At 41.4% G+C, this 24624-nt stretch overlaps 2 protein-coding genes and 1 non-coding gene across 7 annotated transcripts; 1 reads left to right on the forward strand and 2 right to left on the reverse strand.

Moving 5' to 3' along the window:
* The first annotated feature begins 123 nt into the window (after positions 1 to 123).
* On the forward strand, positions 124 to 3888 carry setd6 (SET domain containing 6, protein lysine methyltransferase). Its single transcript, XM_077739727.1, has 9 exons — positions 124 to 298; positions 953 to 1024; positions 1090 to 1234; positions 1381 to 1522; positions 1841 to 2035; positions 2142 to 2274; positions 2376 to 2556; positions 2628 to 2740; positions 2909 to 3888. Exons 1-9 carry the CDS (start codon positions 272 to 274, stop codon positions 3224 to 3226), a joined length of 1326 nt encoding a protein of 441 aa, XP_077595853.1. The 5' UTR covers positions 124 to 271; the 3' UTR covers positions 3227 to 3888.
* Positions 1642 to 1713, reverse strand: trnap-agg (transfer RNA proline (anticodon AGG)). The gene has a single exon. It is a non-coding gene; the product is annotated as a tRNA-Pro (tRNA).
* On the reverse strand, positions 3331 to 23948 carry cnot1 (CCR4-NOT transcription complex, subunit 1). Of its 5 annotated transcripts, none has more exons than XM_077739713.1 (49): positions 23775 to 23948; positions 21807 to 22099; positions 21614 to 21721; positions 18109 to 18201; positions 17895 to 17963; positions 17753 to 17807; positions 17460 to 17663; positions 16851 to 17019; positions 16642 to 16768; positions 16440 to 16550; positions 16084 to 16254; positions 15821 to 15948; positions 15461 to 15701; positions 15205 to 15324; positions 14969 to 15091; positions 14754 to 14905; positions 14504 to 14654; positions 14163 to 14364; positions 13891 to 14016; positions 12888 to 13012; positions 12433 to 12719; positions 12282 to 12360; positions 11915 to 12151; positions 11662 to 11802; positions 11407 to 11586; positions 11208 to 11324; positions 11017 to 11127; positions 10867 to 10944; positions 10532 to 10709; positions 10267 to 10421; positions 9696 to 9992; positions 9287 to 9427; positions 9009 to 9113; positions 8785 to 8904; positions 8516 to 8710; positions 8093 to 8235; positions 7810 to 7918; positions 7518 to 7687; positions 7076 to 7307; positions 6750 to 6998; positions 6398 to 6561; positions 6184 to 6301; positions 6000 to 6101; positions 5668 to 5841; positions 5299 to 5448; positions 5042 to 5222; positions 4732 to 4864; positions 4363 to 4497; positions 3331 to 4256 (listed from the first exon to the last, which is right to left on the reverse strand). In XM_077739713.1, the coding sequence occupies exons 2-49, from the start codon at positions 21906 to 21908 to the stop codon at positions 4178 to 4180; spliced, it is 7137 nt and encodes a 2378-aa protein (XP_077595839.1). In that variant the 5' UTR covers positions 21909 to 22099; positions 23775 to 23948; the 3' UTR covers positions 3331 to 4177. The 5 variants fall into 5 exon arrangements, with proteins under 5 accessions (XP_077595839.1, XP_077595815.1, XP_077595831.1 ...); XM_077739689.1 differs by having other exon boundaries at positions 18109 to 18207; XM_077739705.1 differs by having other exon boundaries at positions 13876 to 14016; positions 18109 to 18207.
* Between the last annotated feature and the right edge of the window lie 676 nt (positions 23949 to 24624).

Raw genomic sequence — 24624 nt, forward strand, 5'->3', positions numbered from 1 at the left:
TTCTAATCATCTCGAATAACGTCAGTAATATACTAACTTTAAACACTATAATGTGGTGACGTTATAGCATGACTTATTGTCACTTACTAATGAGAGAAACATGAAAACATTTCGCTGCTCTATTTTTCTTGATCGAACTCACACTTGGTTACGGTCTACTTATCAGACTAGCTTCCGGAATTTTAAACAAACGAGCTTGTTTGAGTGGTTGAGCCATGGACTATGAAACGATTTGAAACCACTACCGCTTGAGAGAACACATCAGACTAAAATGACATCAGAAGCCAAACGACCCAAGGTTCGGTTCCGCCTGATCAATTAAATTGAGAGAATGTAATACGTACTTCATTGTGACTAAAGGCAATGTGGTTAACACGTGCTACTACCCATTAACACAACCTCTTATTCTGACTCTGTATTGCTAACACAAAATTGATATATATACAAGCAAAATAAGCTTGAGATAACAGAAACAAATATCTGGGATGCATTTACCCTATTTTTACCAGACTAAGTTGCAAGCTAGCTTCGATTGCGTGCATGTAAACAATCACCAACTAAGCACGCCTGCTCTTGTACATACTATATTGCCTTTTGTTATCAAAACTTTATTGACACCAAATTACAAACACAACATTCTTCAATTTTTTCCTTGAGCTCTAAAAACACACATATTGTAATTGACAGAAACAACGCGAAGTCTACAGAAATAGTACAGTAAACACATTTAAATAGGTGTCCTTTAGTTGATAGAAAAAAAATTAAGTGCATCCATCTGTCCATCCATCCATCCTAATCTTATCTCCAACCAAGTAGTAGTTTTCAATCAGTTTCAGCCTAAAGGTTTTAGTCCCATCTTTTTGATACCAATGAGCTTTGGTGACTCCAAGCGGATGTCATATACTACACAAGTGTCCGGGTTAACAACCATTCTCCTGATCCTTCTTTGCAGGTAGACGATGACACTCCCCTTCAGAACTTCCTGCGATGGTGCGACAACGTCGGTGTCGTGCTCAGCCCCAAGGTATGGTGATCCCCAAAGCAGAATCATCTGCTGAGACTGTTTCGTCATTGCAACTGCATATGCAGGTACGAGTGAGCAAAGAAGGCACGGTGGCCGACTATGGGATGCTGGCTGAGGATGACATCGAGGTAGGAGATGTGTTGTTCAGCATCCCCAGATCGGCACTTCTTCACCAGGGGACGACAAACCTCTCAGCACTGCTGAAGCGAGGTAGTAAATACTGGGACACACTGCATTGTTCAACTGCTATAGTATTGTGTTTTATTGTTGATAGATTTTAATATAATTATTTTTGGCTCCTCGCCTATTCTGATTTGTAATTTATTCCACCCTTTTCCTGTTTTTACCCCCATCAGAGAAGGTCTCCCTGGAGAGCTCGTCCGGGTGGGTACCACTCCTGCTGGCTCTGCTGTATGAATACACTGCACCGCAATCAAAATGGAAATCATACTTGTCATTATGGACCGACTTTAAGATGCTAGATCATCCCATGTTCTGGTGAGAAAATAAGACAACATACAAGTCTGTGGTAATTCCTTAATTCAACTATTTGAATGATAAGCCTCATTTTTATGTGTCTCAACTGTTTCTATGCCACCCAAAATTATGCAAAAAGTGGGCTCGTCCGGGATTTGAACCCGGGACCTCTCGCACCCTAAGCGAGAATCATACCCCTAGACCAACGAGCCACATGTTACATGTGGTTCTGCAACTCTCAGAACCCAGAATCTAAAATTGGTGATGTGGCAACTGCTTTAAGTTACTTTTGGGTGAAACAGCACTCCCCGTGGCCAAAATGTGACACTGTCCTTTAAGGTCCAAAGAGGAACGAGACAGGCTGCTGACAGGGACTGGGATACCAGAGGCAGTGGATAAAGACCTGGCCAATATCCAGAAGGAGTACAAAGATATTGTTTTGCCCTTCATGGCCAAGCATGCTGACATATGGAACCCCGTGACACACACACTGGAGCTGTACATGCAACTGGTGGCTTTTGTCATGGCGTACAGGCTAGTCAACCCACTTGAAATACAAATAAATGGACTTAAGATCTGTGTGAGGAAATGAATTAAACTCTTGATTCAAAATACCACTATATTCTCCTAACCTGTGTAGTTTCCAAGAGCCACCAGAAATGGAGGAAGATGAGGAGGAAGATGAGAAGCCCCCAAATCCACCTATGATGGTTCCCATGGCTGACATGCTTAACCACGTTTCCAAACATAATGCCAATTTGGAGTTCACCCCAGTAAGTTTGAAAACATTTCTTCACAGTGTGAGCCCCTTTTCCAAAATGCTTCAAAAATATTGTCACGTATCATACAAATATGTTCTTTTTTCCACACTCAGGACACATTGAAGATGGTGTGCGTGTGCCCCATCAAGAAAGGAGAGGAGGTGTTCAACACATATGGGCAGATGGCCAACTGGCAGTTGCTGCACATGTATGGCTTCACTCAACCGTATCAGGACAACGCCGATGACACGGTTGATATTCCTGTCGCCAATCTACACAAAGCAGCTACAAAAGGTTAATGTCAAAAATAAATAAATACAATTCTCCTGTGATAATGCTCTAAATTCCATCTTTTTGCTCCACAGATGGGAATCAGCAGCTGTTGAAGGAAATGTGGGAGGTACTACAGGATAAAGGAGCATTTGTCTTTGGAAAAAATGGCTGCCTCACTGACATCGAACTACATGGCACGCTCAAGGTGACCCACGTGGACTTTAACACACTGGTTTAGAACTGTTATAACCAATTATAGCAATGAGGTGGGGAAAGTACAATGTTGAGTAACAATACATCATGAATACTGCTTTTGGACTCACCCTGCCCTGTCCTACCCGAAACTGACCTTTGATTAAATGTCTTTTCTTAGGTGCTGTGCATGTCCAGAGAGGAGTTTGTGGAATTCAAAGACAACGATGGATGGGAGGACGATGAAGAAGACGAGGAAGAGATTAATCAAGCCTTCTCCAATGGGGGTCTCCCGGGATTAACAACCAAGTGGAAGCAGCTAATCCACAAGGCGGCGCGTCTGACCATCGATGGCTATCGTGGCACAGACCGAGACAAGGACCTGATGGAGGACAAGGCTTTGTTGGGGGGATTGAGCAGCAGGCAAAGGAATGCGCTGCATGTCCGATATGGACAAAAAACCATTCTGGACAAAGTCATGGAGCTCACAAAAACATAAAGTGCTTCTCTTATGTCACACCGATCAATAAATTGGTTACATTTCACTCCCATTTGTCAATCTATGCTGAAATTCTAGCAATTAAGAGGCATCACAAGCATGCATTGCAGTTTGAATGCTTTATTAACTGTATGTACGCATACTGCAATTAAGTAGCAAGAACTAAAGGCAAACTAGAAAGAACTACAAAATACACATGGACCAATACATTTACAAAACATTCAAAATGTTACAAAATGAGCTGTATTGGTCCTTCAGTTGTTCTTCAATTTGAATCTTTGTACAAATTGTCAAGATACAAGTTCAACCATTTTCACTTTGCACAATTTTACAAGTGCCAGGGAGAGAGAGACGTGTCAGCGCCAGCCGTCAGTAAATCAGAAAACCATCTCCACACAACACACCCCAAACACGACCCCTCCCCTGGGATACTAAACTACGTCTTCGGGTCAACTTGAGGATGAAAAAACCCCAAAATAAACCAAACTTTTTCTTCAAACTGTTTTTTTTTTTTTAGTTTTCAGCTTCTTAAGAGAAAAAAAAGTCAGGGGCAGAAAGGATTTGTCAGAGGGAAGCAAACCAAAAACTTTGGTAGAGTGAAAATATGTTCAGAAGTTTTTTTTTTTCTTTTTACATGTCAGTGTACAATTTATATGACATGTTCAACTCTCCACTTATCAGCTCTCCCTTTACCCCCCATTATTTACACGAAATAATCAAAAAACTATTTAAACATTTCTCGCATCCATTATTTCCTTCTTGACTCCGAAGGGGTTTCAAAAACAAAACAAAAAATGTAAATCTTCAGAACCTGGAGTAGTAGTCCTTAAATCCACATTTCTTTACAAAGACTGTGGTTGCCAGTTTATCCAGTGCTGCCAACAGTGAAGGGGGGAGGTGTGTAGGTGTGTTCTCTCTCGAGGGCTACAAGCTGAAAGTGAGCCAGGCTAGCTAGCTGGCGCCGGTTCCTTCCATCACCTGCTGGGCTTGCTTCTGACCCATGCAGCACTGAGCCACTGACTGAAACAACCTGACCAGGACAAGGGAGCACATTTTCAACATTCAAGTCAACGGGCAGAAGAGGGAAAGTTTTGCTATGCCATTACGCCAACCAAAATGTGGCGTGCGAAACCTACTTTTCAATCTCGGGGGCACAGTGCACAAAGTCGTGGCTCCAGAACTTGAACGCAGGGTTCTTGATCAGCTCGATGAAGGTGATGAGGAGACCCCACGGGTGAGGCCGGTTCACAATCAACCTCTCCAACAGGACCCTGCAAGAGTGGTGGGGCGAATCAAAACCAGATAAACATTTAAGTCACCATTTTGGATATTTTCACAGAATTACTCAAACAAAATTTGATCACCGCCAACAACAACAACAACAACAACAACCACCAGATACAATAACCGCAGACCTCGACAATATAGGAGAATTGTCCTGTCGTCAAACCTGTATCATTTGATGATGCGGGTGCGGCCTCGTGTTCGAGTCCTTATAAACTGACCTGGTAATCTGCTCCTGGATGGCCTCCGTATTAGCCTCAGCAAACAGGTATAGCATGGTGCAGCTGAAGTAATGCGTGTGGCTGTTTGGGTAACGCAGCTGATTTGCGATGGCATTCAAGAACAGGTAGCGTCCTAAAAGGCACCGTATAATAGGTTCAGTATCATTGCCAGTCAGAGTAAATACCATATCTTATGGACTACAAGACACTCTTTTTTCAGTTTCTCTGGGCCAGTAACACTTGAGTGCAACTTGTGTATTGGTAAGAAAAGGTTTCTGCACACCCGACAATTTATATTTACTCATATTACCCTCTGTGTCCAGGTCCACAGCCAGATTCTGGAAAATATCCATGTGTGCGGAGTGGGTGATGGTGCTCATGGAGGGTGAGCTGCCCTTGTTGTGGATGTGCGCGATGGCCTGCGTGCCCACATACAACACTAAAGCGTTGATCAGCTGAATGTTGTAGCGGTTCCCTGGCTCATTTGAAACCTGAAAAATATATATATTTTCAAAAATCAGATTTTCAATGGCACATCTCGTGATTAAAATATAGAAGAAAATTTACCTGGAGATTGCTGCGCAACTCGGAGAGGAAAGTGACGGGCGAGCGCGTTTTGAGATAGGAGTCCAGATCCTTCTTGAACTGGGAAGGCATGACGGCTGTAAAGTTCGTGAGGATGCGAGGAGCTATGTTGATCTCACTCAGCATGTCTACCTGCAGTTGCCATAGAATACACTTAGCAAATACAACAAAAAATGGGAAAAATGTACACCCCTCAGTGTGTATACAATGTAAATTACAGTATTTGACATAATGCCATTTTAATAAAATGAAATTGAGTGGAAAAAGTTAACAAATCCACACAACCAGTCATTACGCCGCCTGTGCATGTGTGGCTGCTTTCTAAAGCAAGCATGAAACACTGTTTTCTACCTTGAGATTGGGTGTGAAAGGATCAGGAAGCCTCATGTTGCGTGGAAAGGCACTCAGGATGAGGTTACGCAGCTGAATGCAGTTGGGTGGAATCACATCACAGAAGCCATAATGGTAATCACACAAGAACTCTGGGAAGTCATGCAACAGGACCAACAGTACTCTCAATGTGCCCTGAAACAACAAGACAACAGTCAAAACAATGAGTGGAATTGTGAATTCCAAGATATGCGGTAAACCCATTCACTGCCTTTGATGGCGATAGACGAGTTAAAATGGATTGGATGTCTATTACCGTCAATGACACTGAAACATGACCGTTCCGTGTGTACCTTGTAGAGGATTTGCATAGGTTTGTTGAGCTCCACATTCCTCAGGAAAGGTGCAAGGTACTTGAAGAGATCAATGAGCAACTGTGCATACATGGGCCAACCCTAAGTAAGAAGGAAGACATCCACGTTAAAAGTACTTAAAAAAAACACATTCATCTGGGTTGTAAAATCAGCAAAGACAAACCTTTTGCTGTGGCGTGTGCGCGAGCATGCGGGCGATGAAGATGCGATGGGAGATCAGTTCAAGCCAGGCATACACAAAACCCGGTGCCTTGGTGGGTCTGAGGATGTGGAAAGTGTTGCTAGATAGAGAGAGAGAGATAGAGAAAAAAAAGGAGCCATTAAAGTCAGAAATCTTGGAAAGACATCCACTTTAGACAGATGGAGCTATGTCCTACCAGAAAGCGGTGAGTGTCTGGAAGTTGATGGTCTCCAGGACGTGCTCAGGAGCATTGAGCTCTAGCAGTAGCATGATGAAAATGCGGTGGTAGGGTAGCTGCTGAAATTCCGTCTGACGGCCATCGTGGTCTTGGATCAACACCCCAACGACGATTCCCAGCACCTAAGAGGAGAATACAGAAGGTTTATCAGCGGACGGAGAATTGACAACACCTGAGAGTGTTTGATGTCCAATCTATTTTGATTGGCACATGCAGTCCAATAAAGACTAGGTGCCCATATGCCAAGTCTGTTTAAATCAGTGCTCAACAAACAGAACTCCATCGTAGAACCATCCCGCGGTGACTGTACCTTGTTGAGGAGGTTGATCTTAGTCACTGTGTTGGAAGCCTCTCCAGAGTGTTTAACGAGGAGAGCTATGAGTCGAACGAAGGCATCCAGGTTGTGGTAGCACTTTGCTCGGATGATAGCTGCGCTGGCGGCTGGGTTGTGCTGCTGTTCAGCTTGTGCGCGGTAGCTGATTTCCACACACATCTCTGTGCACAGCCGGAAGAAGCGCGTGATGAGGTCGTCAGTCTTCAGAATACCTTGCTGGTGCATCTGAGTGAGAAATGTCCGACAGTGTGAGTTAACAAAGAGTAATGGCTGCCGTGACAATTCCGTGAGCGTCTGCCTACCTGGCCGACAAAGGCAGAAAACGCTTTAGTGCTGTCCCGCCCGGCAGCGGCCGAGTGGTACAAGTTCACCCATTCCCGGAGAAGATACTCGGCCTTTTCCCTCAGGCCAGGGGGGTCGTCGTACTCTGAAGCCTGAGAAATCCCAGAGTGCATCATGAAGTTCGGACCGCCGTGTGCCCGGTCAATCATGGCCTCGTAGTTTGAGCGGACAACATCCATCAGCTGTGGAAGACTGGAATAAAAAAAGTAAAATCAAAAAACAATTTCATGGTCAAAAATAAATTCTACTTTCATTACATTAGTGTTCCTATCACTTATCGCGGGTGCAAACACTACACTAAACCCGCTGATAGGTCATTAAAAATTAAACAGGCGTATTAAAAACTGTTGCTTAAAATAATATGACATAGCATGGGTTGACTATTTCAATCATTAAATTTACCCTTCTGGTGCATTTGCTCGTGAATGCGCGCATGTTCTCATTAAAGTCTCAATTGTATGGAAGAGATCCGCTTCAGTAACATGGCTGACACTCCTCTCATCCACCAGCAGGAGCTTCACTAACTGCATGGCAAATGCTACAGCCATGTAGTGAAGGCCATTCTCCATAGACTGCAAGCAAACAATGAAGGAATATTTTGTTACATTGAAAGGGATGTAAAATAGCCAAAATCTAGCTAGTGTCTTTATGGTGTTTTCATAGTATAACAATTTTTTGCATAAATTTGGTGTACCTGGGCTAGGTGCAAATCGTACTGCTGCATATTCACAAGATGGTTTCGGATCAAAAGTTCCACCGCCTCAACATTGTACTTGTACTCATCTCGGCATTCAATTAGACACCTGTCAGTTAAAAAGGAAAAACACAGAAATCCGAAAGTGAATGCCTAAGAAAAATTCACAACAAAATGTAGTAACTAGTGTCAGAAGATTAAGGGTCTTGAGTTTATAACAGCCCAGCTCAATAAATAACCGAAAGTAAAGAGCAATGACGATTACAACTGACAGACTGCTTACCTGGTGATCTGTTTGTTGCACCACTGTGGTCCATATGCACGGCCATCCTGGAGAGCTTTTAGAACCAGGAGGTGGCATTCCCGATAACGAAGAAGCAAGTCATTATCAGCCCCACTCGTGGCATCTAGAAGACCTTCCACAGCCTGTGAAAGGTGTGGAATGTTCAAAACCATGTGTTATTGAATTCCGGAGTTGCATTTAAAAAGATGGGATTTTTGGTTCTCTCAGTATAATAGGTTCCTGACCCTTACACTAAACAGATGGGAAAACTGACCATCCTGGGAGTTGATTTGTTGTAAGCCCCCACACCCCATAATAAAACCAAGAAAAACTCTGTTTGAATACATTTTGCATAATCAACAGATGCTGCATTCCCCAAAACATGTCGGGTTTTTTTTAACCAAGGAGAAACCAAAATTCTACCTTTTGAAGCAGTCCAAGAGCTGCAATCCCATCTCTGGAGTTTCGTGCCAAGGCAACAGCCTCAAGCAGACTCCGCAGGGCTTGGGTCAGGGGGTTGATGGTCAGCGCCTGAGGGATGGCGTGAAGATGCTGCTCCAAGTCTGCCATGCATTTGTCATAGATTTGGGCCACATCATCCGTAGCCCAAGCTTGTTGCTGTTACCGAAGAAATTAACAATATAGGTTCATTCAAACTAAACTGATTTTATGTGGCATTTCATTTGAGTCACCTTCATTGGCTGTGCCAGGAAACCCGTTGGTTGAGAAAGATCATTGCTGGGTAAGAAACCAGGAACATTCCTTGCAAACTCCTCATACACTGCTAGCTGCTTTGGGTCAACTCCCCCCACCTGAAAATACAAGACAATGTTGGAATTTATACAACAAGGGGATAAGGGCGAACTGTGCATACTCTCAACAAGTATTAGAGCTAAGTCATCTGAATAAATATTACCTTGAGCCTAATCTGTTCAGGCATACGTTCAGCCTGGTATGTCAAAACAACTGGATCACAGTAACGGCGTCCTTCTTGGCGTGCATGTTTCCTGAGCTCAAATTCCTGAATGACAAGGGATAGTTTTTACTATGGCTAGAGAGCATGACATAGCAATTGTGTAAAGTGACATCTTTCGAACGAAATGTTTTAAGGTTTACGTTATGTTTAAGGTTTCTTTACAATTTGGTTGCAAAGCTGGAGGAAAAGGTTTAACAATAACATTTCCAAGCCCTTACCGTAGCAAGCCTTTTGTCCATTTCAGGGCCAGCCTTCTCCACTGCTGTCTTCTGAATAAAGCAACATGCCAGTTCACAGTTCTCCTGAGCAACCCTCGTTGCAGCTTCTTCCATCATTTCCCTCTGTTGGGGGGTTGGTGCCTGATGGAAAGAAAATGTCAAACAAGGTAGGATATTTTTTACCAACAAGGCATTGGTTATGTACTATATTTGTGTCTAAGATAATTCAATAACGAATAAAGGGATAATCACTGAAACGGAAGAGGTGACTAAACGTAGATGGTGGTCTACTCTGTGAGTGTTTCTTTGGTTTTATATTTATTTAATAACGCCATTTTGGTTACTTGTCCACTCCAAAATGTTGTTTTAGGTGTTAAGGGTATGCTTGAGTGGAAGGATTGTTCCTTACCCTTAATGCTGCTGCAAAGCTATTCTTCAGATTAGCGGAAATGCTGACGAGTAAGGGCTCGCGGCAGGTTATCATGGCCATGCCAGCAGTCAGGTTCCTCATCATGTGGTGGGCTGCCACACGCATGCGGGATTCTTCAGAATCCAGGGCAAAGTCCTTTCTGATGATTTGCTCGCATGTCGTCATGGCGATTTTAATTGAGCGGTCAACGACTGGGTGGACCAGGTCCTGGACGGCACGCTCAACTGATTGCCTCACACACTGCTTCAACTGAGGGTGGGCTTGTAGAAGAGGGATCTGAAGTGAAAGTAGTAGAAGGTAAAGAAAGTGGTAATTTACATTAATTAAAAAAAAAAGATTTAATTTGCATGAAAGTAGTAGAAGGTAAAGAAAGTGGTAATTTACATTAATTAAAAAAAAAGATTTAATTTGCATGGTGATTGGAATGTATGTATTATAAAAAAATCAATTGTTGACAAATAGCTCAAATTAACTTAACTATTCCAAAAGCAAGTTACTTTTCAATCAGCTTGCCAATGTGCATACTTGATCAAATTAGAGGAGTACTTACATTGGAATTTATATTAATGTGCGGTGCCAGGCCTGCCAAAGCGTACACATTGATGTCGTGATAACTAAACTGCGGGGTGGGAGGTCCCGTGGTTGTGCAAGTGGTGGTGGTGGCAGCTGGCGTGGAAGGTGGCGCTGAAAATGGAACAAAGTCCCCTGTTGGTCACAAAAAGTGTTGATTAAAATTAGTCAGGGGAAAAAAAACAGCAAATAAAACCTGATTTTAAATACCAGACAGAGCAAGCCGTGTCAAAATGTAGATTTACCTGAAGAAGAAACTGGGAGCATTTCATCTGAGGGCTTTATTTCTTTCTTTGGTGCCGACAGTTGCTCCTCAAGAGTCTTAAGTTTGTCTTTGTCCTTTAACAAGTTCCCTGGCTTCAGGTCATTGATGTCCAGAGACAAGTTCTTACACAGAACTTCAATCTCAAATTTTAAATTAAGCTGGAATTGAACAAAAATGTTTTAATAGGATAACCGCAATGCTGCATGTAAAATAGCCTAAAAAAAACACTGTTAATACAGGGTCACAACATGTACAAAACATTTGGGAAAAGACAACACTTGTTGCTTTTGAAATGATCTTCACATTTGGTAGTACCTTGAGATCATGTTCCTGGTGTAGTTCAGCAAGAACATTCATAATAGCCATTGTCCAGGGGTTCTGTGGCCTGAAAACCTACAAAAGTAAAAATGAATGAATAAGTGGCGTGAGCGAGACAAGCAATCTCTCTCAACATTCGATGCTTACCATGCTTCGCAGGCTGGATTCCAACACTTTGGCCACAAAGGGAACCACGTAAAGCAGTTCCTGTTGGCCTTTGACATAGGCTTCCAGGAGCAGAGACTTAATTTCGAGATCCTGGAAGAATAATGAAGAGGGGACGTTGAGCCATCTCAAAGTAGAAGTGCAAAAGATTAAAAAAAATCGAAATATCTTACTGTATAGAGGATTGGCTTGTTTTTAGCCAGTGTAATCATGCCCAGCCAGTGACCAAGGTTCTTCAGCAACGATCGATCAGAAAAATTGGCAGCAGCCTTGTCAGATGTCAACAAAACCTGAATGAACAAAAAGAGCTAGCTTTTACGAGAGGCAACTAAAAAGAATGCATTTTAGATAGATTTGACAAAAATGTCCAACCTTGATGTTCCTGTATGTCTCGATAAGGACCATTTTGACAAACTCTGGATTCTTGAGTGTGTCCAGAAAATTGGAGTAAAGGCTGTGGAAATTGGGCTCAATGCTGACACGCTTCATCACCAGATACTGGGAAACCCATGGCATGAACTCTTCCTTCACGGTCTCTTTCAACTCCTCTACCTGTTAAACATGGCTTTTTAGAATAGGCTTTCTAGTGACCAATGGGATGAATAGACACTTTCAGCTCCTGTTTACCTTTTGTGTCATATTGGACTGCGAAAGGTTATTGAAGATGAAGGCAATCTTCTCCTGGACATTCTCTGGCGGTTCTACAATCCTCTCTGTTTGGTCAGTGGCCACTAGTAGAGTGTCTATATTTGTAGTGTTTATGGACGGCTGCAAGAGGGTACCAGTTAACATTTTCAACTTACAAGCATTAATGGGCAATGGTAATAAATGTGCCTGCCAAATTGCAGTTATTTAAGTAGGTTTTGAGAGTTGAACTCACAGGCACATCCTTTTTGAAGGTGCTGGGCGTTGGCCTTGTGATGGTAGTGGTCTTCGCAACTGTTGTAGTAGTCGTAGTGGTCGTGACCAGGGTGCTCGTTTGTCCTTGTGGTGCTTTTGGTAAACCAGGTTGCTGTGACTGGGCTTGAACCTGCGCTAGCGCCAAACTGCCTGGGGTGGTGATGGAGCCCTGCATCTTCACCGGAGGGTCCCGTGACTGTTGGCCATACTCGATATACTGCACACACAGGATATTGGAAAATGCAGAGCGTAGGATTTAATCTATCTGTTATTAGGCTCTCCCTGCAGACAATGCAGGTGCATCTAGTCTTAAAATGCACCACGATAAATTAAGGAAACCTTGTTACCTCTTGTAAATGGTGGGGGAATTGCAAAAAATGAGCAATTGATGCAAGATGTTGACAATACTGGGGATAGTCCTTCAACCTAAAGCACATAGAATTTACCATTTTTACCTACAAGCAATATGTTTAATGGAAAACAAAGCAATTTCTATACCTGTTTTTGAACCTGTCTAGGGCAGCAATGCCAAAGTAATACATTTTGGATCCATAGGGTTTTCTTAACGCTTCGAGTACATATCGGAGAGCCAAGCCTAGGGCCATGTAGGTAACGAGACCCTTTTCAATGATGCCACCAAATAGGCATGCCGTGATGTGAAGCTCTTTGTCTGGGTATTGGGGGAAGAACCGATACTCCTCAAACAGGTTTCGGAGCATACAATTGAACACTTCCCGCTCCCGTTTGATGGTGGAATCTTTGAACCTCTGTAGCATCTCTAAAACCTGAAGGTGGACAATTATAATCGGTTATTCACTTCCATGTTATTATTTTGACATATAATTAAGATTAAGTCCAGAACACAATATTAAAATGTAAAACCCTGCTCTACAAAATATATGGTGCTGATAATGATAAGTTACAATTCACAACATATGGATTGGGGATCTTACTTCATCAACAGACATAGTTGGGTGAGGTGGTTGGTTGTAGATGCGTTGGAAGTAACTGTTGGCTTCATCATCAATTTCCTTGCTAAAGTGCTGGTTTGCCTCAGGCCAAACCTGAGAAAGGTCAGCTGGCAGAAAAATGATACAGATTTAAAATTCATGGGAATGTGACTGAACATAAGCGAAGCATAAGCAAGGTATATTTTTTTTGTGTGCGAAAAATAACAAGTATACATGGAGCATCTCAATGAAATAGCACTGTTTCTCAAAGTGTGGTACTCCCACATTAAAATAACTTAAATATTTCAACTGTTTGTGGTACTAGCTTGTTTTGAATTTCCATAAGTAGATTTGTGTACATACAATTTAAGCATATTTGACATTAAAATAGAATAATTTTTACAACTCAAGGTGGCATTTAAAGGACAAATTTGCCTTAACCAATCTTATGGTTTTCAATAAAAAGTTAGAGTACAATCTGTAAAGAATACAAGTAGCCTGCAGGGCTAGGTGTTTTGCTTAAAAGGTAACAATTAGCTGGCTTTGATTTTGCATAAATGATTACAACTCTAGTGGTTTTTAGTTAGGTTTTTCCACGGTATGAATTTCGAATCAAATGTCCCCATGTTCGTATTATATATTATTACTGACCAACTGAATTAAGGTTTCCACAACCTTCCAATTGGAGATGCACCAGTAGATTTGCAAATTCGCATGGCTTTTAAAATAAAAATGACTTAAGTGGGGTTGTCAGCTTAAGCAGACAAGGAATGGAAGACTGGTCTGTATTTCCTCTACAAAGTAGTTTAAATGTTAAAAGAAATAACATGCCAAAGGGGAAAATGGTCACGTGAGCTGTATTTGTCAAGAAGACACAGTAACTAACATTTAAATTTGCAAAATACAGCCGTAAAATGACAATTGCAGAGGAAATACAGTGCGGAGCAGCGCAGGGCAGGCTCTCAGTCACACCACTACCACCGCCACTTACAGGCCTTCATCTTACTCTGCTGGAAGGTAGGTGGGTTTAAGCTCGGTGTGCTCATTTTCCTGCTGACAAATGGATCAGTGCTGACTGCGGGCATTCCAAGACTTGAGCCAATACCAGTGCCGATCCCTGAACCCAGAGAACCTAGAAAACAAACAGATTATTCATTTAATGATATTAACTACAGACTGTCACGTGTAAACCAATTAGTATTTTAATATGGGAATAACTTCTATTGGTGACATTGAAGAAAAACTTAAAGATAAAAAGCACAGTACCAGAGTCCATACCAGGGAGCTGCGACGACAAGCTGCCAATACCCCCAAATGCTGTGCTTGGATTGGTGTTTGAAAGCGGTGGAAATGCTTTCGCTGGGGATTGGGGATTACTGAATGCTGAACTAAGGGAGGTGGGGAAACCCTGCATGCTCTGAGTGTGGGAAGTGGCTGTGCCCCCCAGGTTCAAAGAGCCCATCCCGGTTAGAGGGTCCATCTAATGAAAGCAAGAGAATATTAATTTAAAATGAGCTTTAGGCAATAAGTTGGTCAGATAATTAAGCAATATAGTCTGTTTTCATTTTTTTCCCACAACTACAATAATGATGGCTACCTGTGTAATCAAAACAAGATACCTGAACAGGGGAAATGGCATCCAAGCTGCTGGTGCTCGGGGCCCGACCTTTAGGCATGACCCCAGGTGGTGGCTGTCGGGCTTTGTTCATAACATTGCTACAGTTTGCAACCATGGTCAAAATAGTCTCTGATAGCTCTTGCGAAACACTCCTGAGTGATTGGTAAAAAGAAACGATTCAGTTGAAAACGTTCCAATAAAATTGAAATGATTGAAAAGTAAGGAAAAAAAACTTTGAAGGAGCCTCTCACCCGGCACAGGACTGAAGACAGGCCAGCATTGTGGCTAAGGTCTCTGGTGGCAACTGAGAGCTTTTAGGCTGGTCCTTGTCTGGAGCCAAACCTCCCATAATGGATGGGCATCGCCTCTTCAGGAATGTGACACAGGCTTGGATAAAAGGTTCCTGATCCAACACAAATATACTTTTACTTCTATTGGGAGTGATTAAAACAGTGTTGAGACATACCCCGTGCTCTCTGATTTTGTCAGTCAGCCATTTATCAAGTTTGAGGTATTCACGGCGAGAGGCAAGTGCAGCAAGGTCAATAACAAAGGCAAACGGAGTACCATTCAGCAGCATTGAGAGAGACTAGAGGACAAACACAATCACATTGGTAATTGAGTAAATATTACAGACCAATGAGCAGCAGACTCATTAATTGCGCAACAGCATCCCAATATATTTGGTGTGTATTGACAAACCTTCAAGTCTTGAGCCACATCCAGGATGCGGGACAACTTGGCTTGATCATACTGCTCACCCCTCATATACCACTCGGCCATTGAATGCATTATCAACTGGCGGATGGAAGGAGACTGTCCCTGGAAAAAGCCATCAGATTCATTGGTTCACAATACAAGACCATGTTATAAGCAAAAAGAAAGTATAAATGACAGGATTTAGGTAAAGGAGGTTATTGAGGTTAATTTTATTCACAAAATACATTATAAAACAAACCTGTCCATGCCAAGCATAGTGGAGAATGATAGCAGAGTTGGGGTGGTTTCCCAGAAAGATGGGCATTAAGGTCGAGATGAGCTCATGGCGCAGAGTGTGCCAAGAAGTGGAGATCTGCAGCAGTGCAAGTACCAGCATATCTGGGCAGTGCTTGATGGGGAAGCTGAACAGTTGCTTCACTTGCTCATATTGGCCAACCTCTGATAGCCTTAGCAAGCTTTCCACCAAATCTAGGCTTTTCCTGTACAAGTTCACAGAGGCTTCAGACACATTCTGGAAGACGCTAAACGTTTGTGCTTTTCTAGCATTATACATGTTGATACACAAAAGAAAATGTCTTGAACTTGACCATTTCCCTACCATGTTGCAATCTCCCTGTTGTCATCCTCGGGTGGCGCTTTCAAGATGTCAATGGCTACCGTGTGGCATGGGTAGTCGGCAAAGCAGAACACTTCAGGACTCATGAGCGAATGTTGAATGAAAGAAAACTGTTTGGGGGTAAACACGGTGTTACAAGATTGGTTTTCAAATATTTCAATAAAAACTCCAATACATCAAGTTAGCAAGTTGTTTGTTATAACTAATAACTGATAAAAGCAAAAGGGAGCTAAGTGTAATGTTACCTGTCCTTCTGCATGTTTCCATGGTCGATATATGAGATCAACAGGAAAAACTTCCATTCCCAAACCCCGTTGAATGCCATACACCACTACGTGCAGGCCTTTACTGTCTCGGATTAAGAATCCTGCATGGTCCAGTTCGTATGTCACCTCTTTGAAGTTCAGGTTGGGATTCTGGGAAAATTTGTAAAGTTGTTAATTTTCATTAACAGTAGAAAAAGAAATGATCACTGGCCAATTAATATAATGGATGCAAAAGTGATAGTCATTTGATACATTTGACAATAAGTCAATCTAACAATATTGAAGAACCTAGAAATACCTGCACTTGAAACACAAGATAAAACGTATTGACTTACCACTTCTTTAACCACATCAATGAGGACCTCAACATTCCATGTGTGTGCCTGTGAGCTGTCATTCTTATCCTTTCCATCACTCCAGATGCCACTTCCAGGAGCAGAGATGGACTAGCAAAGAAAATAAACACACGATAGAATGTATTTAAAAAAATAAATAAACATTACATACAACCTTAAAGCAAATGGCAAAATAACTCACCTGTAGGGGAATCCCATCAGTTAGGCCAGAGTGGGTACGTGCCATCATGCCAAGAACTCTGGCAACCTGACTGGCCGTCACTTCTCTCACCCCATACTGGAGGATAATGTTTCTGCACTCATCCAGGCTAAGGAGAAAAGTTAAATGAGTCAGAACCAATCAAATAAGTACCCACACAATCTACACATTAGTTCAGAGCGCAAAAACACCTGGCACAGAAGCCATAGCCGACTTCCTGCATGAACTCTGCGAGAGAACTCTCCATCATGGTATTTGCTAACTCTCCTGAGTCGGGCAGTATCCTGTCCATGAGAATGTCCCGTTTTTCAGGGTAGAGCAGTGGTGCAAGCACCACAGGGCAGCGCTCCTGCGGGAAATCTGGAATATACACACATGCCAAATTATTCAGCAGGGCCTTAAGCACTGGTTTCATCAAACAACATATAACTTCAAAAACAATCATTTTGGCTACTGTAATTTATACTATATTAGCCTTTTGGTACTATTTCATTAAACAACCAGTTTTTGTTTTCTTTATCTCACAGCCACAGTACTGGCCCTCAGTGACCCCAACATTTTCCAAGTTCTTATAGTAAAACGGAAGGGCAGTAAAACATGTGGGTTAGTGTCGGATTAGCTCAGAGGCTGTAAATTTGGTACGAATACCACGAGCAATGGAGGCTCCCTCTAGTGGTACAATAACAATTAGCTGATCGAGAGACTTTTAATCCTCTAAAGTGCAATTATCAAAAGTGCCATACTTTTTCATTGCATTTATTGGAATTGTGGTTGTAATACCAAGCCAGGATTCAATTTACCTCGGCAAAGTGTCTTCAAGAAAGCGTCAATCTGCTCCTGTCCAACCCCACTGGCTCCCTTCTGGCCAAACAGTAAATGGGAGAGCAGCAGGTGTAAGACCTCTATAGCGATGTCTTGGAAGCCACCCTCTTGATTTCCACTGAGATCTGCGTCGATGTATGACCGCAGGAGGTCCGGAAGCTTCTGCTTAATGAACTGTGCAGCTGAGCAAAAAAAATGAATAAAAACCAATCAGGACACGAATATACGCAATAATGTTTTTAATGAAGCTATATCTAGTTGGACTGCTTACAAAATCCCCGAAGGTCTGCGTTACTGGAGTTGAGCAGTGCAAGGCCAAATATCACCTAAAATGTAAACATTGAAGAGTGTTTGTCTATTTTACAATGTAAAATTGTCAGAGATTTAGACATAAATGGTAGGATATAGTTTACCTCTTGAACCTTGCTCAGCTTCAAAACTTTACTTAGTTGAGTGAATAAGTGAGCAGATGGTTTCAAACTCTAAAATCCAAAGTAAATTTCATGTCAAATACTTGTTTACCACAACATACAAAGTGGAAAATATTTGCATGAAAAGACTTTACTTGTAAAACAGGCATGTATTTCATTAAGTTTCATGAGTATTGGGGTAAAAACTGAAACAGACCTTTTGGTAGTGAAGGGGATTGTCGATGGCGTAGCACAGAGTCGAGATAAAGTTAGGTTTTGATATCAGTGAAACACACTCCTGGATCAGAAACTGTGTCTTGGGCAATTTGGAAACAACATGTCGGAGAGGGAAGAGCAAAGGGAGAAAAACAAAGGCAGATGAAGGACAACAGAAACTAAATTTAAAAAAAATTCTCAAGAATCATTCAGACATAAAATATTAGAACAGGGATACTTATGTCCGTGACTACAATACATGTGTAGAGCTATCATTATGCACATTATGACTCATTACATCAATTTCACAATCTTCATATGAACATTACCACATTATTGGAAATGTTATATTGCTTAACAACTCTGCATCATTTGCACAATTTCCACTGTATCATATTTACTTATGTAGTGGTCCCTTAACAACACCCACAAGACTGAAAAAGTTAAGCTACATTATAGCACGTTCACAGGAAAAAATAGGGACAAAAGTAAGATATGATTCGGACTACTTTGTACAGACGCTCCCCTTCTTACGAACGAGTGAGGTTCCGAGCGCTTGTTCATAAGTTGAAACTGTTCAAATTGAAGTTGATTCAGTGCTACATTTTATATTATAATTTATGTTTAAGGCCTATATAAGTATATTGAATGGTAATATAAGTGCAGTGTTCTCGTTACCTCTGCGTCCTGCGTCTGATACGCACAGCTTTTCTTCCAGACGCACAATTTCAAGTAATGTGCTTTTTTCGGACGCAAAGAAATTTTTATCAAAAAAAAAAAAACCAAAGCACATATATCCGATAGCAAACCAATTTATTCCACATAATCTTTGCGAAATAATTCTCGCGTGAACGAGACTAGCAGACACTAGCAGACGAAGGAGAGAAAGCGATAGCAAGAGTTTCGTAATAGTGTAAGAAAGATAAAAAATGTTTCAGAAAAAAGCAAAACAGTCTGGATAGTTATTTCGCAGTTAAAAAATACAACTAGTAAGAAAAGAACTGCAGAAGATTCGATCGATGATCATGAAGCAAAACGGGGGAAGCAAGGAAAAATACGCACATTTCAAAAGACTTTTGGCTGCAAAGAGAGGAGGATCTACGAGCTGAAAGACTAGTACAATGATAAATAAACCCTAACCCTAAACCAGGCATGTCCAAAGTCCGGCCCGCGGGCCAAATAAGGCCCGAGGACAAATTTTGACCGGCCCACGGCCTCTATCATGAAATCAATAATACACGGCCCGCCAGCACTGTTGACCACAGTATAAAATAAATGTGTACAAAAAGCTATTTTTCACTTCACCAGAAGATGGCAGTGGCCCTGTGGCCGCACTCTGGCCGCCGTGACCCTTGCGTCATTGTTTCAGCCCAGCCCATTTTTAACATGTAAACAAAAAAAGGAAAGTTGACCGGGAGGGCCGCCGCATCCAGGAGAAGTGGAAATTTGAGTATTTTTTCACTGAAATGCGAAACAACTGTGTCTGCCTAATTTGCCAAGAGACTGTGGCTGTTTTCAAGGAATTCAACATTAAGAGGCACTACCAGACGAAACATGCTAGCTACGACAAGCTAACTGGGAACGAACGCGGTGAAAAAGTGAAGCAACTGGAAGCTGTTTTAACGGCACAGCAAAGCTTTTTCACAAGAGCCCGTGAGTCAAATGAAAATGCCACAAAGGCAAGCTACGAAGTGGCAACGCTAATTGCAAAGCACTGCAAACCTTTCAGTGACGGTGAATTTATTAAAGACTGTGTAATGAAAATGGTTGAGAAAATTTGTCCCGCGAAGAAGCAAGAGTTTGCCAATATTTGCCTGGCTCGTAATACTGTGGCACGGAGAATTGAAGACGTTTCATTAGATATTAAGAGACAGTTAGAGGCAAAAGGAACTGAGTTTGACTTTTTCTCGTTAGCGTGCAAAGAAGACCTGGACTACATACTGCAGTAAAGATCCCAGTATCACCCTTCACATTAGTGCAGGCAAGATATTTGTTAAGTCCTCTGAGTTGAATAAATTCTTAAATCTCAGTTCATTATTTTTTTTGTGATGGTCAAAATCACAGTTTGAATATGCAGTGATCATTGTTTTGTTTTCAGCACTGTTCCTACAGTGAGCATATAATAGTGAATAATATGTGATGTTTCACATGAACTTAGATATCCTTGATAGTTTTCTTATTTTTTTGTGGTTTGTGATTTCGGTAAAAACCTAAATGTAAAAAAAATGTAAAAGTATGCCATTTGTAATTAAAAAAAATCCCAAAAAGTTAATTTGCATTTAATGTTAATGGTTCAAAGAATGTCAGGCTAAAAGTCGGCCCGCACACATTTTCACCTTACCAAATCTGGCCCTCTTTGCAAAAAGTTTGGACACCCCTGCCCTAAACCATATAATAAATAAATTAAATCTGAATGTTTATATATCGTTGCTTATGTTTTATTTGCATCCGTAGTATGTTGGGACTCGTGACAAGTTTCCTGGGACGCACAGTTTTCAGACAAGCGAATCCCTGGGACTCGCAGTGTGCCAATTGTAAAATTATCACTGTAAGTGCATTTGTATGTTTAAGGCCTGTATAAGTAACCAGCATTGGTTTGTACTGAAAAAAATGGAGAATACATACAGTATTGTATACATACATTAGAGAGATAGAGAGATTTACGAGAACCTGGCCTAAAGAAGCTATCTAGTGACGATTGTAGTTTTCTTTTTTTTCATCATAAATGATGCGGTAGCACTGTATGGCATCATTCAATTGATTTGCAACTTTTGTGCAACGTTCAATATTTGGCTCCTGCTGCTCGATCTTTCTGTTTATAAATGGTACTGACGTTCGAACGATTCAAGTTGTAGTATTCCCGTGCAACGCTCACCACTTTCTCACGCGCATCAAGCTTCTTTATTATTGTCACTTTCGTTTCAGATGAAATGACTTGCTTCTTCCTTGCACCTCCCTCACTAGAAGCCTTTTGCTTTACACCAACCATATTGAATAATGGATGCACGAGATATTTAATGATAGAAATGAAAAATGTTCTTTGCGCATTAGAGATATGTCAGGCACTTTCGCATTGCAATGAACTGGGCAGAGGAAGGTGGATGCTGGGTGAGCCGAGTTCTTACAGCGCCAGGCGTCGATATTAGCGGGGGAAAGACGCACTATTCAGAAAAAGGCACGCAATACAAAATTGAACTTACGAACATTTTTCGACATAAACGCAATTTGCAGACATGTTCGTATGTACCGTTTGTTCTAAGTGGAATGTTCGTAAGTAGGGGAGCGTCTGTACATTTAAAAAAAAACAGTAACACATTTGAGGTAGTAAATCAGAGGTGGCAGAGATTAAATAATTTCTATCTAGTTCAAATGAACTACTGGTGGCAAACTAATGTAAATTTAAAACAAAACAAAAAGAACCACACGAATGGACAGCTATAATCCTCAATGGCATTAAAACAAGAGATCAAAAGATACCTATGGTTTTCTGTTTCCCAAAAAATTACCTGGTGAAAATCTTTTCCACTGCTTTTACCATCGCCACTAAAATCCACATGTGAGAAAAGACAGCGGAGTAGATGCCTGTCTGCCTCAGGGCCGTGACGATTTACAATCTGGGAAGAAGCCCGGCCGGACAGTTAACGTGACGCTTTTTATTAGATTGACTTTCATGTCAAATGAATGACTAAAAATACTTACATGTTGTATTTCTTGTTGGCTGGCTCTGTAATTTTTCTTTGTCAAATTATCCACCAAATAGCTGATTTGAGACAAAGCCAGCGAGAGCGAATCAAGATTCATTGCTGGTTGGGGCGGAAGCAGGCGGCCGAGCACGGCGCAAAATCACCATTATTCCCCTTTAGTCACTTCAGTGATAAGTTACTTTTTCTCCCCCCCCCAAAAAGGTGTGAAAAAAAGTGACTCCAAATAAAATGTTTTTTCAGTGTCTCTCGCTCCCAAGCAGTCTTTCAGTTTAAAATAAGCTCCAGCATCTGCAAGATATAAAATAAAAATTGATATTAGTCAAATGATTTCTGATCTTAATGCATATATGTGCAGCAGAATAATAGAGTAAAAAGTGGCAAGTGAACAGGTGATCAGCTACTGAGTTTCTTCAACTAAGGTTGAGCCTCCTACTAGGGTTAATATTATTTTCAAAAATACACATTTTAAAATATAGTACCTATGCATCACTGAGTGCCAAAAATAAAAATAACAGGATATTTTTTATGTATTAGTGAAATACACGCAACGCAAGCTTCTGCAAACGCCTAATGTATAAACCATTTTTATACTTGAGGATAATGTTCCGGTTAAGAGTTCACAAAATTTACCAACATCCTGTCATGTTAAAATTTGACTAGCTATTATAATGCCTATGAGCGTGACAGGTCAAAATGTTCGGTTTGTCAAACTTCAAGTTGTTTACTGTGACTGAGCAAATGGACTAAATTAATCTGGATGTCTACAACACGCAATTTAGGATCTTCTCAGGATTGTAAACGAAACCCCCACAAGGAGGCTTCGATGAGTTTAGACTAGGCCTCAGTCGAGTTGAAAGGTACAGGCAAAAAGAATCGATAGCTCGCTCCAGAGAATTGAGTTTTTTCTAGTGACTACATACACACACGGGGCATATAAAACACGCCACGAATGGATGTTTACACATACACGTGGTATAGTACTGTATGGCGGGGGAGAAATAAAAACATTCAAATGAAACAAAGGACAAGTGCATGGACGACAGCAAAGGCTGCTTACAACCCATAAACAAGATATCGAAACACTGCTTAAATGTATTAACCGTGTGCCCCATTGGAGTCATAATTCCGCGTAAGGTGGAAAAAAACAGTTAGTCAGCGATTTAGACTTCAGAAAGCTTTCTAGAAAGTCAGTTGGTTTTCTACTATCGTATGTTCAACCTAAGTAGTAGCCGTCGAAGTTAGCAAGCTTTTAAACAGTGATCTGACTTTTAACCCATTAACTTTTGCTTAAGGACATGCACTTCTTATGTAATCAAAAAGTATTAGGAGACAGTTGAATTATCGGATATATTTATGAAGTCAGTTATTGCGATCCCTATGTGGACATTAGCTAAAGAACAATCTAGCATTTCTGCACGCTAATACATTACTGCAGCTAATCATGCTAGCATTTCGGGCCCGACTGACTAGATTAGCTTTGTTTGCTACCAACTCCGGATTAAATAAATGAATAAATAAAGCTATAGACTGCGATATGTTTGTAATTTAACCATTAGACGAGAATAACAGGGCGACAGTCTCCTAGATATTATGATCTCTGTGCTTTGCTCCCGCTAGCATTAGCATTGTTAGCTCATCTCCAACGAGCTCCGTCTACTCTACGGAACTGCCATCACTTTAGATCCGAGCATCGTGTATGCGACAGATAGGTACTACAACTCTAATTGGGTTATGTAAGAAATGGGAACATTGTACACAATAGCACTTCATCATGGATTTTAACACAAGCAGGAATTACTTTGATAACGTATGACAGCTGCTCTCCAGTAAATAGTCCATCCCTAACGCTTGGAGCTAACCGCCGTCCGCTGTTGATTTGAAATCGTATCCGTACGCGCGTTTAAGTGAACGAGAACCAAATCGAGAGAAGGACCCATCAATTGATCTGTATTTTAAATCTTACCGTGTTCCCACGCGAGTGATTTAGTGAAGCATTCCCCCGTTCTTTCCAAACAAACTTGGGCGAAATGAAAGAGGGTCGCGGCGACTGTGAGTGCAGTTTGCTTTTCAAAATAAAATGGCGACTGTCACAGCCGCGGCGCGCTCTCGCCGCAAGGAGAGTGCGCGAGCGAGAGTGCGTGCGCCCAACACGCGCACTACAGATGCTTGCCTTTTATTCCATTTTTGTTTACTATTACGTTAACGCCATTTAGGTCGATGCATACCTGTCAACCTCGAACCATTTGTGATCTTACCAAATTTTGTTTTCGCCCTTACATATATGTATAAATACATGGAAAATCTTACCACTTTACTTTTTTGTAAAAAATCACGAACAACAAGTAGAAAATGTATGTTTATGTGTTTATTGCTTTCAAAGTTCCACTACAACAGCTTCCTACAAAAATTGTTCCAATACCTGGTGCATTCAATAATATTTTAATGTGCGTTCACATGACATTTGTTGTAATTCATGGTCGCTGACACCGCCATTTCCAACATCTCTTTGGTTGGATTGACCTCGTAGCACTTCCTGTCACAGTTTAACTTAACTTGTAAGTAATTTGTTAGTGTATCAACACCCAATGTCTTTCTGTACTCTGTATTTATCTTTCTAACATGTGAAAATGCCCTTTCACAATCTGCATTACTGTGTGGGAGACACAAAAGAAGGGTAAACAGTTTTCCCATCACTGGAAACCTACTTTGATTAAGGGCTGTTTTTTCTTTTAAAATATCAGCCCAGTACTTGTCTGTGTCAATCTTGTCCATCTCCTCAAGCTCTCTCTCCATCATCATAAACTGGTAATCAT

Source organism: Stigmatopora nigra, chromosome 2 (assembly GCF_051989575.1).
Source record: "Stigmatopora nigra isolate UIUO_SnigA chromosome 2, RoL_Snig_1.1, whole genome shotgun sequence".
NCBI lineage: Eukaryota > Metazoa > Chordata > Actinopteri > Syngnathiformes > Syngnathidae > Stigmatopora > Stigmatopora nigra.